The sequence below is a fragment of the Hylobates moloch genome, unplaced genomic scaffold (genome assembly GCF_009828535.3).
Source record: "Hylobates moloch isolate HMO894 unplaced genomic scaffold, HMol_V3 SCAFFOLD_4, whole genome shotgun sequence".
Classification (NCBI taxonomy): domain Eukaryota; kingdom Metazoa; phylum Chordata; class Mammalia; order Primates; family Hylobatidae; genus Hylobates; species Hylobates moloch.
The window spans coordinates 105497118-105511364 of record NW_026652279.1 but is presented as its reverse complement, the minus strand read 5'-3'; the positions used below and the strand labels follow the sequence as shown (position 1 = coordinate 105511364).

At 44.6% G+C, this 14247-nt stretch overlaps 1 protein-coding gene across 1 annotated transcript; it reads left to right on the top strand.

The window, feature by feature from the left end:
• The first annotated feature begins 927 nt into the window (after positions 1–927).
• LOC131383367 (uncharacterized) lies at positions 928–4233 on the top strand. Its single transcript, XM_058438161.1, has 4 exons — positions 928–1018; positions 1744–1928; positions 2790–3210; positions 3657–4233. Exons 1-4 carry the CDS (start codon positions 928–930, stop codon positions 4070–4072), a joined length of 1113 nt encoding a protein of 370 aa, XP_058294144.1. The 3' UTR covers positions 4073–4233.
• The last annotated feature ends 10014 nt before the right edge of the window (positions 4234–14247 follow it).

Genomic DNA, 14247 nt, shown 5'->3' with positions numbered 1-14247 from the left:
AGGGAATTGCAGGAGAATGATTGCCCAATAACCCAGTGGGGTACACAGATGCTCATGTACCCTTCTTCATAGGGGAAGAATAGAAAGTGAAATGTGGATGATTTTAAGGGGGATAGTAAAAAATTTTTAGTGGAATTCAATGAGCTTGGTGAACATACAATGGCCTGGGATAAAGTCTGTTGGTTCCTCAGAGCAGTGGGACAAAAGTATGTCCAGTTGTGTTGACAGGCTTCAATCTTTCTTCCTGTGATGTGAGTTAGATTAATAAAAACTCAGGGAAGGCAAGTGCGTTCTTCTTTGGCAGATCTGTTTTCTAGGCAGATGAAAGACCTTCAGAGAACAATTTCATCCTGTGCTTTGGGTGAGACAGAAGACTGAGAGACAGGAGGCAGACAGAGGGTCAGAGAGACTTTGAGGCTGCTTCTTCAGTCCAGCATGTCAAAGTGCCATATTTTCCAGTATCAGTTTCTGAGCCCAACAAAACCCTAAAAGCAACTTTCTAAGGAAAATGAAGCTTTAAAATTGTTTTGGAAAATTCTGACTCATACCCATTCTATAGGTTGGCTGTCAAAGGTCTATTTTCTGTATCAGAGTTTTTCTGCTTCTTTTGCAAGTTTTAGAGCTTCCTTGCAAGTGAAAAATTTAAGTATCTAAGGTTTCAACCTAATAAAAAAGCTCCAATATCACAACAAATGTCTTCTAAGAAGATTGTCAATTGAGTGAAGATAGATAAATCAGTTAAAGGGACCTCCACTAGAGAACACATGGCACCCAAATAAATCCATTTTAGTTTTCACTTTATTTCAGTTATATTTCACAGCTGTGGTATCATGAGTGGAGAGAGAAGCAGCTCATAGGCGAGCCTGAGTTCAAAGGAATTGAAATTTAGCATGGAATGCAAAATTGAAGACTTCTGCTTCTAAGACGATGATTGTAGAAATACTGAGGTTGAAGGATGTGGACTTGGTGCTACACCAGACAGCAGAATTAGCAGTCTGGGGTGACCCTGCATGTATGGGTCAGTGTCCATGAACACTACTCTTTACAGGAGAAAAATGCGTACCTGATAAACTATTAGAAATGTGTATTTCTGACCTGGCGCGATGGCTCATGCCTGTAATCCCAGCACTTTGGGAGGCCGAGGCAGGCGGATCACTTGAGGTCAGGAGTTGGAGACCAGTCTGGAAAACATGGTGAAACTCTGTCTCTACTAAAAACTAAAAAAAAAAAAAAATTAGCCGGGCGTGGTGGCCGGTGCCTGTAATCCCAGCTACTAGGAGGCTGAGGCAGGAGAATTCGCTTGAACTCGGGAGGCAGAGGTTGCAGTGACCCAAGATCACACCACTGCACTCCAGCCTGGGTGACAGAGCGAGGTTCCGTCTCAAAAAACAAAACAAAACAAAACAAAAGTGTATTTCTCTTAAAACTCTTTTCCCCATCCTTCTGCTCTAGAAGGGACAGTATAAACTGCTCATGAACACTGACTTTCACATTTTGAGAGGTTAGGTTCTGAGCTTGGCCCCCTCACACCCAGGGGATCCCACTGGGGTCCCTGCAGAGTGCTTCTACATGCATCCTTTGTTAAGGGTGCACAATGGATAAGTATTATTTTCTCTCTTTGTACTAGGGTTCTGACCGCCAGGGGGGAAAATAGCCACACACAGGGAAATGGCATAAGTTAAAATCAAGCAAGCCTTGTGGGGGTGGTATTGACTTTCCCAGCATCCAAGTCTTTGCCTTCAGGTTACGTGAAGCTAGAAAACAATGTCATTCATTCAACATTTACAGGGAACTCACAAAGTACAGAGTACTACGCTAAGCACTGGAGGACATGCCAGTGTGCAAAACACAATCCCTGCCCAGAGGATTCCTGCCAGAAAGGGTATTTCAAGTATTACCCAGACCTTACGACCCTTGAAGAAATGCTTGTGTGAATAAAATCCCACTCAGAATTTAAAATAAGCAAGGAAAAGTATACTACTAGGACAATATATCTTTTAAGAGGCAGAGAATGTAAATGTGCTTTAAACATTTATTTCTAAAGTATTACAATGTAGTTGGGATGGAGGAGCGGGGGATGTGGGTGTGTGGGGGGCGGTGGTGGGAGCGGTTCTGACTTTAAGGAGGCACTGCTTAGATGCCTGCACAGCTAAGTTGAATCCTAACAAAGAGGAGGCCGGCACTCTTATCTGGGAAGTGCATAACTTTGAGAAAAAGTAGCCTCCAAGGAGGAAAAAAAGGCAACATGTCACCTGGGGTTAGGATCCCCTCACCCTTACCAACCTGAATGCTGACCGCACCCCGGCCGAGCCACTCTGGGCCGCACACCCCGCATCATCTGCCCAGGCCACGTGGCCCAATTCCACCGTCTACCCCAAGCCCACAACCCTGGAACACGCCCGCTCCAGCCTGGAGTCGGCCACGTGCGCCCGGGTTCTCCTCTTGGCCTTTCAGCGGGCCCGGCGCCTCCAAGGTCGCCGTAGCAACCGTGCGGTCCCTCTCTCGGTTCCCCCGCTCCCAGTAGAGCAGTCCGGACCGCGGCGGCGGTGGCGGGAGCGAGCGGCCTCGGCCCCTCCCGAGAGGGGGTAGCGCGACCGTGGGCTGCGGGCGCCGCCTCTGCTGCATCGGTGGCCGCGCGCTCCGCTCGGCTCTGCCGGGCTGGGATCCGGAGCCCTAGCGCGCCTCGCTGACTTCCACTCCTCCTCTGCTGCCGCCCCGTGGGCAGCTTCTCCAAGCAAGACGCGCGTTCGATCCTCCTTCCCCGCGTTTACGGATTTCCGGGGGCGTAGAATTTTGCCTCGGTCCCTACGAGCATCTCTCGGCCTCTCTCCCCCTCCCCTCGCGACTCCCCCACCCCGTGGGCGCGCGCGCACCCATACACTCACACTCGCAGGCGCGCGTGCGCACGCCCGCGCGCCTCCAGCCGCGGAGTCTCCAGCGCCCCTCAGCAGATCCCCGCTCTCCCGGGCGCCGCTACTCACACAGGCTTCCAGCCGCCACGGGGCGTCCTCTGTCTGCTGCAGCGGCGGCGGCGGCGGAGGCAGAGGGAACGGCGACTGCAGCCCGGCCGCGTCTCCCAGCTCCGTGCCCGGGACAGAGTCCGGGAGAAGCAAAGAAGGAGGAGGACGCCGAGGCTAGGAGGAGCCGCGCCGCGCCCGGCGCCCCAGTCCGCGCAGCGGGTTGCCTCCGCTCCCCATACGGCGGCCCCAGGTAAGCAGCTCCGTGGCCTGCAGCATCCCTGGGGCGTCCGGGCTCCGAGCCGGGGTCCTCTGGTCTCGCCCCCGCCACGGCACCTGGATCTAGACTGAGAGGGGAGTGGGCGAGGGGGGAGGGGAGTGGAGCTAGAGGTGAGGCCGGTAAGGAGGGGTTCGCGGACGCGTGGGAGCTTCGATGCAGCCCCCACGCCCTTCCCCGCCGTGCCCCGTCTCAAGCTCCCTCACTTTTACGAGCCCGGGGGTGCCCAGCGCCCCAGACAGCTGTTCCCCGCTCTCCCCTCCGCCCGCCAGCCAGTGTCGGCTCCGGGCTCCGCGCCCGCCACGCGCCAGTCACCTCCCCTGCACCTTGGACAGCGCACCCCGCACCCGTCTCCCCCGGCGGGCGTCGCCCCCGGGACCCGGTCCTGCCCACACAGTGCTCCCGCTGCCCTCTTCTTTCAGGTTTTCACCCTCCCGCTCTGCATCCCTTCTCCTCCAGCCTTGGCGGACTCCGCTCTGCTGCGGGCCGAAAACTTTCCTCCCCGCCTAGTCTGCGTTGGGTACTATTGTTATTTGTGACTGTCCCCTCTCGCGGGGATCTCGGACACCTTGGACAGGTCTTCGTCGGCGGGAGCGCGCCCTGCCTGGCCCAGCGCGAGGTAAAGGAGGCACTGGGGCAGCCGGACTCGGCTGCTGCCAGGGTGCAGAGCCCGCGCCTCGGCCGCTGGACGCCGGCCGCCTCCCCGCCTCTCCGGATCCGACACGTGCGAGCCTCCCACGGACGCGGCCCCTCCCAGACCACCCCACGTCCTCCCCCTGCACGGCCACAGCCACCCCATAGGTTGGACACCCGGGGCTCGCGGGTCCTGATTGGCTGAAAGCGTAACCCCGCCCTCTTTCGGAGGGGGGTGGTTCTGGAGTGTTGTGGTTGTCATCCCGCGGCGAGCACATGGGGAAAGTGGGGTCGACAGGTGGGCAAGCCCAGCTCTGTGGAATCTCTGCGTCTCCCTGTATAGCCACTGAGCCACGCTTCTTCACCCAGATACACTCCTGCTTCTCTCCTTTTCTCTCCCTCAATCTTTCACTGCTGTAACATTACATGAAACAAGAAACTGGCTTTGTAATCCCAATTTTGTTAAGATTGCATTTGTCTGGTGGTAGCAATTTTTAAAAGCAGACACAGGAGAATGCAGGAAATACGTGCGTTTGGAGAGGTTCCTGGCCAATTGGGCTGCAGATATGAGTCTGGTAGTTTAGAGAAAGTAATGAAGGATGCTTAAGGGATCTGAAGAGGGTGGAGAAAGTGGGAAGGAAATTGATTCCTGGAGGAGAGACACAGGTGAGCGAGCTTGGAAAGCTGAGATGGTGGGCCTTCTCGAGAGGTGGGTGCGTGCTGTTGGAGACGGCTCTGTCAAGCAAAGTGGTAATATTGGCTGGTACTTAGCTTATGGTTAACACACTCTGCTTTTGTTTTACTAGTGTTGCCACTTTGATAGAGACTTTATATTAATAATGTCTATTCATGTAATGGATATTGCTTATTCCAGTTTCTTGTAATATACAGATTTGAAAGTGATAATGAGTTTGAAAAAGTGAAAGCCCTCTTGGAGGAGATGCATTAAATAGTTAAAGTGCTTTCGGAATATTGTGAGGGAAGACGGATGAGCATTGCATAAAATGCAGATTGTTCTGGCATTATTTAGAGCCTTTGAAGAAATATACGTGTACGTATAAATGATACTGATTTCTCTTCATTTCAAAGCGTGATTGCCTCTAGCATTTTCCAGCTTTAATTCCTTCAGGCTGTTTTGATGTTGTGTCTGTACATCTAAGAATATTGTAATTCTTATCTTTAGAAGACTTGTCAATGCAAAACAAACAGCAACTGATGCAAGTTAATGTTGACAACTTTATTTTGAGTACACTGTGTGTTATTTTATTTGTAAGCTAGTGAAATATGCAAGAGTAACATAGCATGACTGTTGTTCCCATGGACCCATATCAAAACAAAGTGGGGAATCACATGAGGTTATTCCAGGGAGAACAATTCAATTATTTTTGAGATGAATAAAATTTAAGATTCTTGGTTGTAAACAGTAACACTTTTTGAATTATCTTTGTACACATTGGTAGCATATGATAGTAAAACAACATATTAAATGTATTACATGATTCTAAAGTAGATGGTAAAGGCTTTCCATTATTATTATTTTTATATAAGTAGAATTGCTTTTCTGACTGGAGGACCTCCTATTCAAGAAACAGGATTTGATATATGTGACAAATTGGAAATTATTGCTATTGTTAAGAAAATAATTCTGTGTTTTTATTTCTCTAGTTCATACCTTGATTTCCCTAAGGGATTTAGTTTCAAGTTGTGGGCCTATTAAATTTAGATGGGTTTGTATGTAGGAGAATGTATATAATCACATATGCATACATGCAAAATATTTGTATGTATATCAGCACACAGTTGTATATTTATACACATAATTTTAGGGTACATTCAGTGTATTTATTCATATATATGTTATTGTCATCCTTAGAATTTTTTCTCATTTCTTTTTGTCCAAAAGGTGGCCCTGTTTTAAACTGTAGAAAGCATTATCACCAGTAGAATTGGCCAGTAGATCATGGAAACAGACAATAGTATTTTGTTGCCTGGCAACCACCTACTGTGAATGAAAAACAAAGCAGTGACAGCTGCTTCCACATCCTGATACTCACTCTGTAGCTCAGGCGTTGCAACCCTCCAAATGAGACAGATCCACTAAGTTTCATTTGAGAAAGGTGAAGCTGTTTCTTTTTTTTGGATGTTTTTTAAGGAATATTAAATGTTTTATTATAATAAGAATTATTGTGGGATGAAATGAAGCATCTAACTTCAATTGCCCTCTTAAGCCTAGTATAAACTGAAAAATGCAAGATTGGGAGGATTGTTTAGACCCTTCTCATTCTTCCCTTTTTAGTCATTAAACATCGTAAGCAAATCTGCTGCTGCTGCCAGGTGCTCTTAGGATATTACAAAAACCTGAGTTTTCTATGATACCTAAATAGATGGCAGGATTTTACTGCTAGGAATGAAGTAGAGACTGAGGCTCTAGCCTGACCCTTTAATATTAAGGAACACTGAGGCATAGTGAGATTATGTGACACAACCCTGGTGACAGACCCAGTCTCAGGATGTCTTCCCCTGGGTCACACTTGACCATTTCTTTCTCTCCTTGATTATTCTTTCTTTGTTTTTTGTTTACATAACATTTGCAACCAAGATTTTTATCTTAATAAAAACCTAATATTGTAATTTCTAATATTGTACTTAGAAAATACAATAACATTTGAGAGTAAAAAATCAACATTGACATGCTAGGCTAGATTGTGGTCTTAGATGCATTGTGTATAATATATTGTGTCTTCAATCTCTAAAAGTCCTATGATTCCTGCCTCTTTCCCTAAACTGGGAAGCCCAGTCCCTTGCTTTGGTAGTTGTCTATAGCTTTGGGCAGTCTTTAATAATCTCTTATTCTGTGTAAATTTTCAACAGGGATGAGACTCAAGATTGTATTGGTTAGTTTGTATACCTGTACATTATAGCTAATCAATCAATCACTCATTACAATCTCCTATCCTACAAAGCAAGGGACATACTGTTGGTGTAGTGATCTGGGCTCTTTAAAGTTCGTGGGGTGCCTGTGTCCCTGCATAATATTTGTTTCAGTCTTTTATCAAAGCCATCTTGCCAAAGGTGTTACCTAATACCTGTTAGTGGAAGATGAGTCATCTATCTCTGAGAGAGGTGATAGTGCAGATTGTTTCTTTATGCTAAAATGATAATGAATGGATTATAGGATGGAAAACTTGGATTATATATGCATTATTAGTCATTTCTTCTAAACCTAGGAAATATATATTGTGTGTAATACATTTTGAGGTTCCGTGTGCTATTTTAAATAATCTGTATTCCATTGTTTATTATTTATGACCAAAGTAAGCATTTAACTTTAACATAATTCCTTAAGTAGAAAACCTTGACATTGACTGATTGGAGAAACAATGTAGTAACAGTATTAAGTACCATTAAAGAGTCCTTTTCACCAGAAAAGATGTACTTTAGTAGATTTGTAGAGGGGAATAAATGGATTTACAGCATGTTAAACCTAGTTTTAGAAGCCTGCTATTAACTTGTTCTAGCTAGAAGGATTTTCCAAAAGAATAATAATTTGGCAAATTTCAAGTGAACTTCACTTTAAAAAAATCTATTTTCCACCGTCTGGATATAATTTGTCTAGGAGAAGTACTTGTTTCAGATCCACTAGGATTCATCTGAATTTCAAGGTTATGTTTCTTAAAAAATTTCTGAACTATTTCTGCATCCACTTGCATAGTGCGATGTTAAATATTCTTTAGTTCATACATTTAATTTAACCTGCTGGAATCTTGAGATTTAATTAACTTCCTTCTCCTATTTTCATGTGCAAGATAATTTGTGTGTATGTGCAAACACACAATACTTATATTTTTTTCTTTTTGTCACTTTTCATTCCTATGATAGAATATCAGAGGGCCTGATTTGTGTTTCTTTCATACAGTAAAGAGCTTTAAACAAGAGATATTTATGTTTTCAATTTTCTTATGTCAGCTTCTGCTGTTGTAACCTGTAAACTCTTACCCACCCAAATGGGATGATTGCTAAAAATAAGCAAACAAATAAATATATAAGCAGCATTCTGTTTGCTACCCTCCAGGATAGCCAGGAAGGCATATTTTCTCACTCTTAGGTACACATATACTTCCACATACACATAGAGTTTAAGGTCCTACAGACTCTTATTTAAATAGTGGACAAAGCCGGGTGCGGTGGCTCACGCCTGTAATCCCAGCACTTTGAGAGGTCGAGGCGGGCGGATCACCTGATGTCAGGAGTTCAAGACCAGCCTGACCAACATGGAGAAACCCCTTCTCTACTAAAAATACAAAATTAGCCGGGATGGTGGCGCATGCCTGTAATCCCAGCTACTCAGGAGGCTGAGGCAGGAGAATTGCTTGAACCCGGGAGGCAGAGGTTGCGATGAGCCGAGATTGCACCATTGCACTCCAGCCTGGGCAACAAGGGTGAAACTCCATCTAAAAAAAAAAAAAAAAAAAGTGGCCAAATTAGTATTTGATTGGGAGAACTGTGTATGGTAGTTTTTCAGGTAAAATTAATGTATTCAGATATTTAGAAATGTAGCAGCATAGGAAGAATTCATTTGAATTACTCCCTCTGGAAAATTTTCATATTTACACTGTCAACATAACCCCCAGCACTGAGAACAGTGCCCGGTACCTACAGCATATAGCCTGGCATATGGCAGACACTAAGTATATATTTTGTGGAATTAATGCATCGTCTCTCCCTCTTTGTGTAATGCTGCAAATATTTCAAGCTTCATTTGTGTGGATAGTAAAAGTTTAGAGAATGGAGAAGAAATTACTGTAATTTCTAATTGTTTCTGGCACTGCATATTTTAAGCCAAAATAGCCAACTTAGCCAGGACATTTTGGAATATGTTTCTTGTCAGTATAGAAAGTAATGCCAGGGCTATTTATTTTCCACAAATACAGCCATCCTAAGTATAGAATAGCCCTTTAATAGCCCACAGCAGCATAACAAAGGTTATGGCAGCAAGTCCAAAGGAATACTTTGTTTAGTTGGTGCTTGAGGGTAAAGTTTGCTAGCCCCAATGTAAATTATCCAGACTGGAATGTGACCAAGGTACTGTGTTAACATCTCTTAACAGTGGGAGAAAAGCCATAGGTGAGGTCTGTAATGACTTCAGTGGGCAAAGCCTTTGCTCTGGTCTCATTTGCAAGAGAGCATCTTGAGCATCTTGAAAGCCCCAGAAGCCATTGTGGATGTAAGGGATAGAGCCCAGAGTTACCATCTGGATCCCAAGTACCACATTTCTAGTCACTGGAAGAAGTCATAATTCCAGGTGTTTGTGCCATTGAAATAAAACTTTCTTCTTTATCCTGTTGAATCTTTGTGAGGGAGGAGGTAGTGTCCCTGAAGACAACCCTGACAGAATCATAGGATAGGTAGTCTTTCATACCTCCAGTTCCTTTTACAGTGAGTGCCCTTTACCTTTCTACCACTGCCCAGGTGTTTATCTCCTTTGTAGGGTTTTATTCACATCTGTGTATCAGCACATCTTTGTTAAAGTGTAAAAGCTGATAAAAGGTTAAAGTACTTTTCTGGAGGGATTCCTGAGTGTCTTGCATATATTAGGTGCTCAATATGTACTTGCTTAGTTTTAATAGTGGAATTGTACCTCCTATTTTAATACATAGGGAAGATTTTTTTTTTTTGTCCAAGGAACCTTTCAATACCACTTACATAATATCATACTATGTATTTCTTTGGGGATTATTTCTTTAATAAACATTTGTTGGGCATTTACTGTATAAATGGTACTGTATTTGGCTTTGGGGAGCATACAGATTTTTTTTTTCTTTTTTTTGAGACTGAGTCTCACTCTGTCGCCCAGGCTGGAGTGCAGTGGCGCCACCTCGGCTCACTGCAAGCTCTGCCTCCCGGGTTCATGCCATTCTCCTGCCTCAGCCTCCCAAGTAGCTGGGACTACAGGTGCTCGCCACCATACCCTGCTAATTTTTTGTATTTTCTTTTTAGTAGAGATGGGGTTTCACCATGTTGGCCAGGATGGTCTCGATCTCCTGACCTCGTGATCTGCCCGCCTCAGCCTCCTAAAATGCTGGGATTACAGGCGTGAGTCACTGCGCCCAGCCTCATGCAGATTCTTAAGGCACAGTTGCCACTCATGGAAGAGAACATGCTGCTTGCAGGGAAGTGCACAGATTCAATGTGTTCTGACAAGTGGACTGTGCATGGAGGTTGGTATGGAGAGGCAGGGCAGAAGACACAGACCATGGAGGACCTGGTAGAGTCCACCAAAGATTTTGAGCTTAATAATGTTGTCAGTGGTTTTCAAATCTGTCTGTCCATAGGAATCCCACGATGTGTTTGTCACAATACTGATTTCCAGATCCCACCCAAGACCCACTGAATGGATATCTTCAGGGACGTGGCCTGGTGCAGCAGACATAGTCAGTTTGCTACTCATGCTCTGACACTCCCTGCTTCAGGATGCAGTTCTGCAAGTACCTCCTGTTCCCCACCTGGGGTTTCTCTCCCGTGTGTGGGGAAGCTTAGTAGTGCAGCACAGTTAATGGCCTCAGGAATAGACCTCAGCCAGTGACACGAGAGAGTTGGGTAATATGCTAGCATCCTCAGTTACCCACAGTCATAGCCAGCTAGACAACCTGTGCTTTAAAAATGGCTGTCTCCCTTCTCCATTCCTCTACCAGTACTTCCTAGGATCCCCTCCCCAAATAAATAACTTGTACTTAAATTCTGTCACAAGGTTGGCTTCTTCAACATAAGATATAAGATATAGAAGAATCTGCTTTTTTTTTTTTTTTTTTTTAATAACGAAGCAAGTTTGGGAGACCTGGCCTCAGGTGATAGAGACCTACTGATGAGGGCATTGCTTCTTAGATTTGCAGCTTAGAAAGATGATCCTGGCAGATGTGTGGGAAATGGATTGATGGAGGAGGAGTTGGGGACATGGAGACCAGCTAGGAAGTGGCACTGCTCAATCATGAGTACCTAAGCTAAGGTAGTAACTGTGGGGATGGAGATACGGAAAGGATTTGAGATGGATTCTCTAAAACAGTCAGCATGACATAGAGGCCTGCGCCATGTGGTCACTTAGCTGCCATTCCCCAGATGAGTGTTAGCCCTCCACCTCGTCCTGTTGCCCTGCCCTGCCCTGCCCATTAGACTTGGCACCCCTGAAAGGGCTGGGAATCCTCTGTCTTGCCTATAATCTTAGGCTTTCTACAGTCAAGTAGTACATGTCTGAGCATAAATAAAAGAAGGAAAGATAAATTGAAGAATATGAATAATTCACTATCAGATCATTAAAGGAAGAAAGTTATATTTTACGGGAAGGATTTGTGGAGTTGTAGAGAAGGAGAGCTGAAGAGAGATCTGTGGTGCATCATTTTGTGATGAATAGTGATTTTTTCCCCCCTTTCTCTTGGCGAAGAGGTGATTTTCATCTACCATCAGTTTCTGGAAGACCTAGCATGACTCTTTGTGCATTTGTATCTGTTGTTTTCCCTGCTGCTTGATAGCCTATATTTTAGCTAAGTGAATGAGTGGTAGGTGGAGGTGGGGTTGTTTTTTTTTCCTCTTGTTCTGATATAATGCCAAGCTTTTGACTGCAATTTTTCCTGCCAGTTCTTAGGCCACTAGCTCCCAAAGGGGAAAAAGGGGTAAAGAGAGTGAGAGAAAGAAAACATAAATCTGTAAAGAGAGCTGTTTTGAATTAAATGCTTAATTATGAAATGAAGAGGTTGAAGCTTGTTAGAAGATATGAAATAAGATAAGGCAGGCTTCTAATTGTCCCATGTAGGAATACTAATATTTTGGCTCTCTCTATAGTTAGAAATGCAAAGGCCGAATAATCAAACAATAGCAACCCGACATCATCCCCATATTTTTGCAAAAGTAGTATTGAGACAATGACAAAGAAAAGACCAAATTATAAGAAGTGGTGGAGTGGGTCAGCAAAGAGCTTACTGGGCTTTGCTTAACAGCGAGAACAAAAGAGTGCTGACAGTAGAAATACTGAGCATGTGAGTGTAAGGGGCCCCAGACACACAGTAGAAAAGAAGAAGCCTTGTTAATTGTGGATATTATGTACATACTTATACTATTTTTTATTAAACATTTTATTTTGGGATAATTGTAGATTCACATGCAATTTTGAGAAATAATACAGACTTTGGGAGGCCAAGGGGGTAGATCACTTGAGGTCAGAAGTTTGAGACCAGCCTGACCAAAATGGTGAAACCCCATCTCTACTAAAAATACAAAAAAAAAAAAAATTAGCCAGGCATAGTGGTGGGCACCTGTAATCCCAGCTACTTGGGAGGCTGAGGCAAGAGAATCGCTTGAACCCGGGAGGCGGAGGTTGCAGTGAGCCGAGATCATGCCATTGCACTCCAGCCTGGGCAACAGAGTGAGACTCCGTCTCAAAAAAAAAAAAGAAAAAAAGAAATAATACAGAGAGCTCCTGTGTACCCTTTGCCCAGTTCCCACAAAGATAACATCTTATAAAACTATAGTGTACAGTTTTATTAGCAAGATATTGACATTGATACAATCCATCAATCTTATTCAGATTTCCTCAGTTTTACTTGTACAACTATGTGTGTGTATGTGTGTGCACACATATGTATTTACTTTTATGGACTATTTATGATATTTTTCATTTTAAAAGTCAGCCTTTTTTAGTGTAGAATTTTTCTTAAGAATTTTTTTCACCTGTTTGGACTAGTCCTGACTTAATTGTAACTGAAGAGAGTGTAACAGAGAATAAATTCCCCAACCCCCTTCCAATGTGGATTCTGCATAGCAGCATCAGGGGCCGCTTGAATGTGGCAGGAAGGTCAGTCAGCTATTCCAGAAGGTAGAACTTCTAGTTTGTTTATTCCTTTGTGACTATTGTATGGCAATAAGCAAACCTTTTTAAAGTATGCCTATTTTTTTTTTTTTTTTTGAGACGGAGTCTCGCTCTGTCGCCCAGGCTAGAGTGCAGTGGCGCGATCTCGGCTCACTGCAAGCTCCGCCTCCCGGGTTCACGCCATTCTCCTGCCTCGGCCTCTCCGAGTAGCTGGGACTACAGGCGCCCGCCACTACGCCCGGCTAATTTTTTTTTGTATTTTTAGTTGAGACGGGGTTTCACCGTGGTCTCGATCGATCTCCTGACCTCGTGATCCGCCTGCCTCGGCCTCCCAAAGTTCTGGGATTACAAGCGTGAGCCACCGCGCCCGGCAAAATATGCCTATTGTAAAAGGAGCTTCTTATTCAAGCTCACTGGAACTCCTCTTCCTTTCACCAGCATTTCTATCCTCCTCTCTGGTGTTGGTACAGCATTCCTTGCTCTTCCTTCCTCCTCTCTGTATATGAGGGGGCTCACCCCTGCAGGCTGCTTTCTCAGATTTCTGAGTCAGCTGGCTTGCTGTGTTTTACCCTTGGGAGGCACTGGTGGGAGACTGCAGGGAAAAGGGCGATGCAGGATTTTTTTTTTTTTTCCTAGCTGTGGGTAGCATCCCTGGCAATGGGGATTCACGTCTGTAGCACAGCTTGTGCTCAACAGACATTCTCTGGTTCTAGCTGCTTACTAGTGACTTTGTCCCACAGATTCCAGCAATACTACTTCCTGCTATAGTCCAGGGGAGGTGGTGCTTCCTGTTCATGCTAATCTCTAGATTACCTCACTATCTGGTGGTAGGCTGTCTGCACCTCCATCACCTGAGTAGTCAATTCTCTGCATTTAATTTCCTCAGTGGAAAATCTTGAAGATATTTCTATTTTCCTAATTAGACATTCCCCAGTTCCTCAAAGCATGGGAATGTTATAAATCTGGTGAGATTTTTTGTCTTCTGACATTGTAGCTTCTTCCACTCCAAAGAATCTTACTAGTTCCAGGTAGGGTAGACGTTACCTGCATTTATAACTTCACCCCTGCCACCAGAAAGCTCTGTCCCTTTGCTGATTCTTCATTCCCTCTTCTTCTGTGGTTTCCAAGCACCTCTTTTTCATACATGTTTGTCAACTTGGCAGTCTCCCTCCAATGTCTCTGTTATTCTGTCCTTCAAACCCTCATTTGCTAACACTCCCTATCTTATTTTCTACCAGCAGTTCTTACTGACCTCATCTCTTATGTATTATACCCTTAACATACTAACATATTGGTCTTATGATTCACTCCTAAATGTACGTTGGCTTTCAGTTCATACCTCTGCTCCATAGGGTTTGGTTTGGCTGGCACTTTACTGCATGAAAATACTTTTTATAGTATTATCAGCCTCCTCCACCTTATTGCCTCTGGAAGTGTATGTGGTTATATCATAAAAACAATGTCGAGAACATTAATAAGAATGCTTGGTTAAGAAAAAACAGGCCTCAAGTAGCATCTTCAAA

Excerpts from the sequence above, each read along its gene's own strand:
- LOC131383367 (XM_058438161.1), top strand. The coding sequence starts at position 928 with ATGATTGTAGAAATACTGAGGTTGAAGGATGTGGACTTGGTGCTACAC. Across the intron at positions 1,019-1,743 it reads GGGTGACCCTGCATGTATGG|GTTACGTGAAGCTAGAAAAC; the intron begins GTCAGTGTCCAT and ends CTTTGCCTTCAG. Across the intron at positions 3,211-3,656 it reads TCCCCATACGGCGGCCCCAG|GTTTTCACCCTCCCGCTCTG; the intron begins GTAAGCAGCTCC and ends CTCTTCTTTCAG.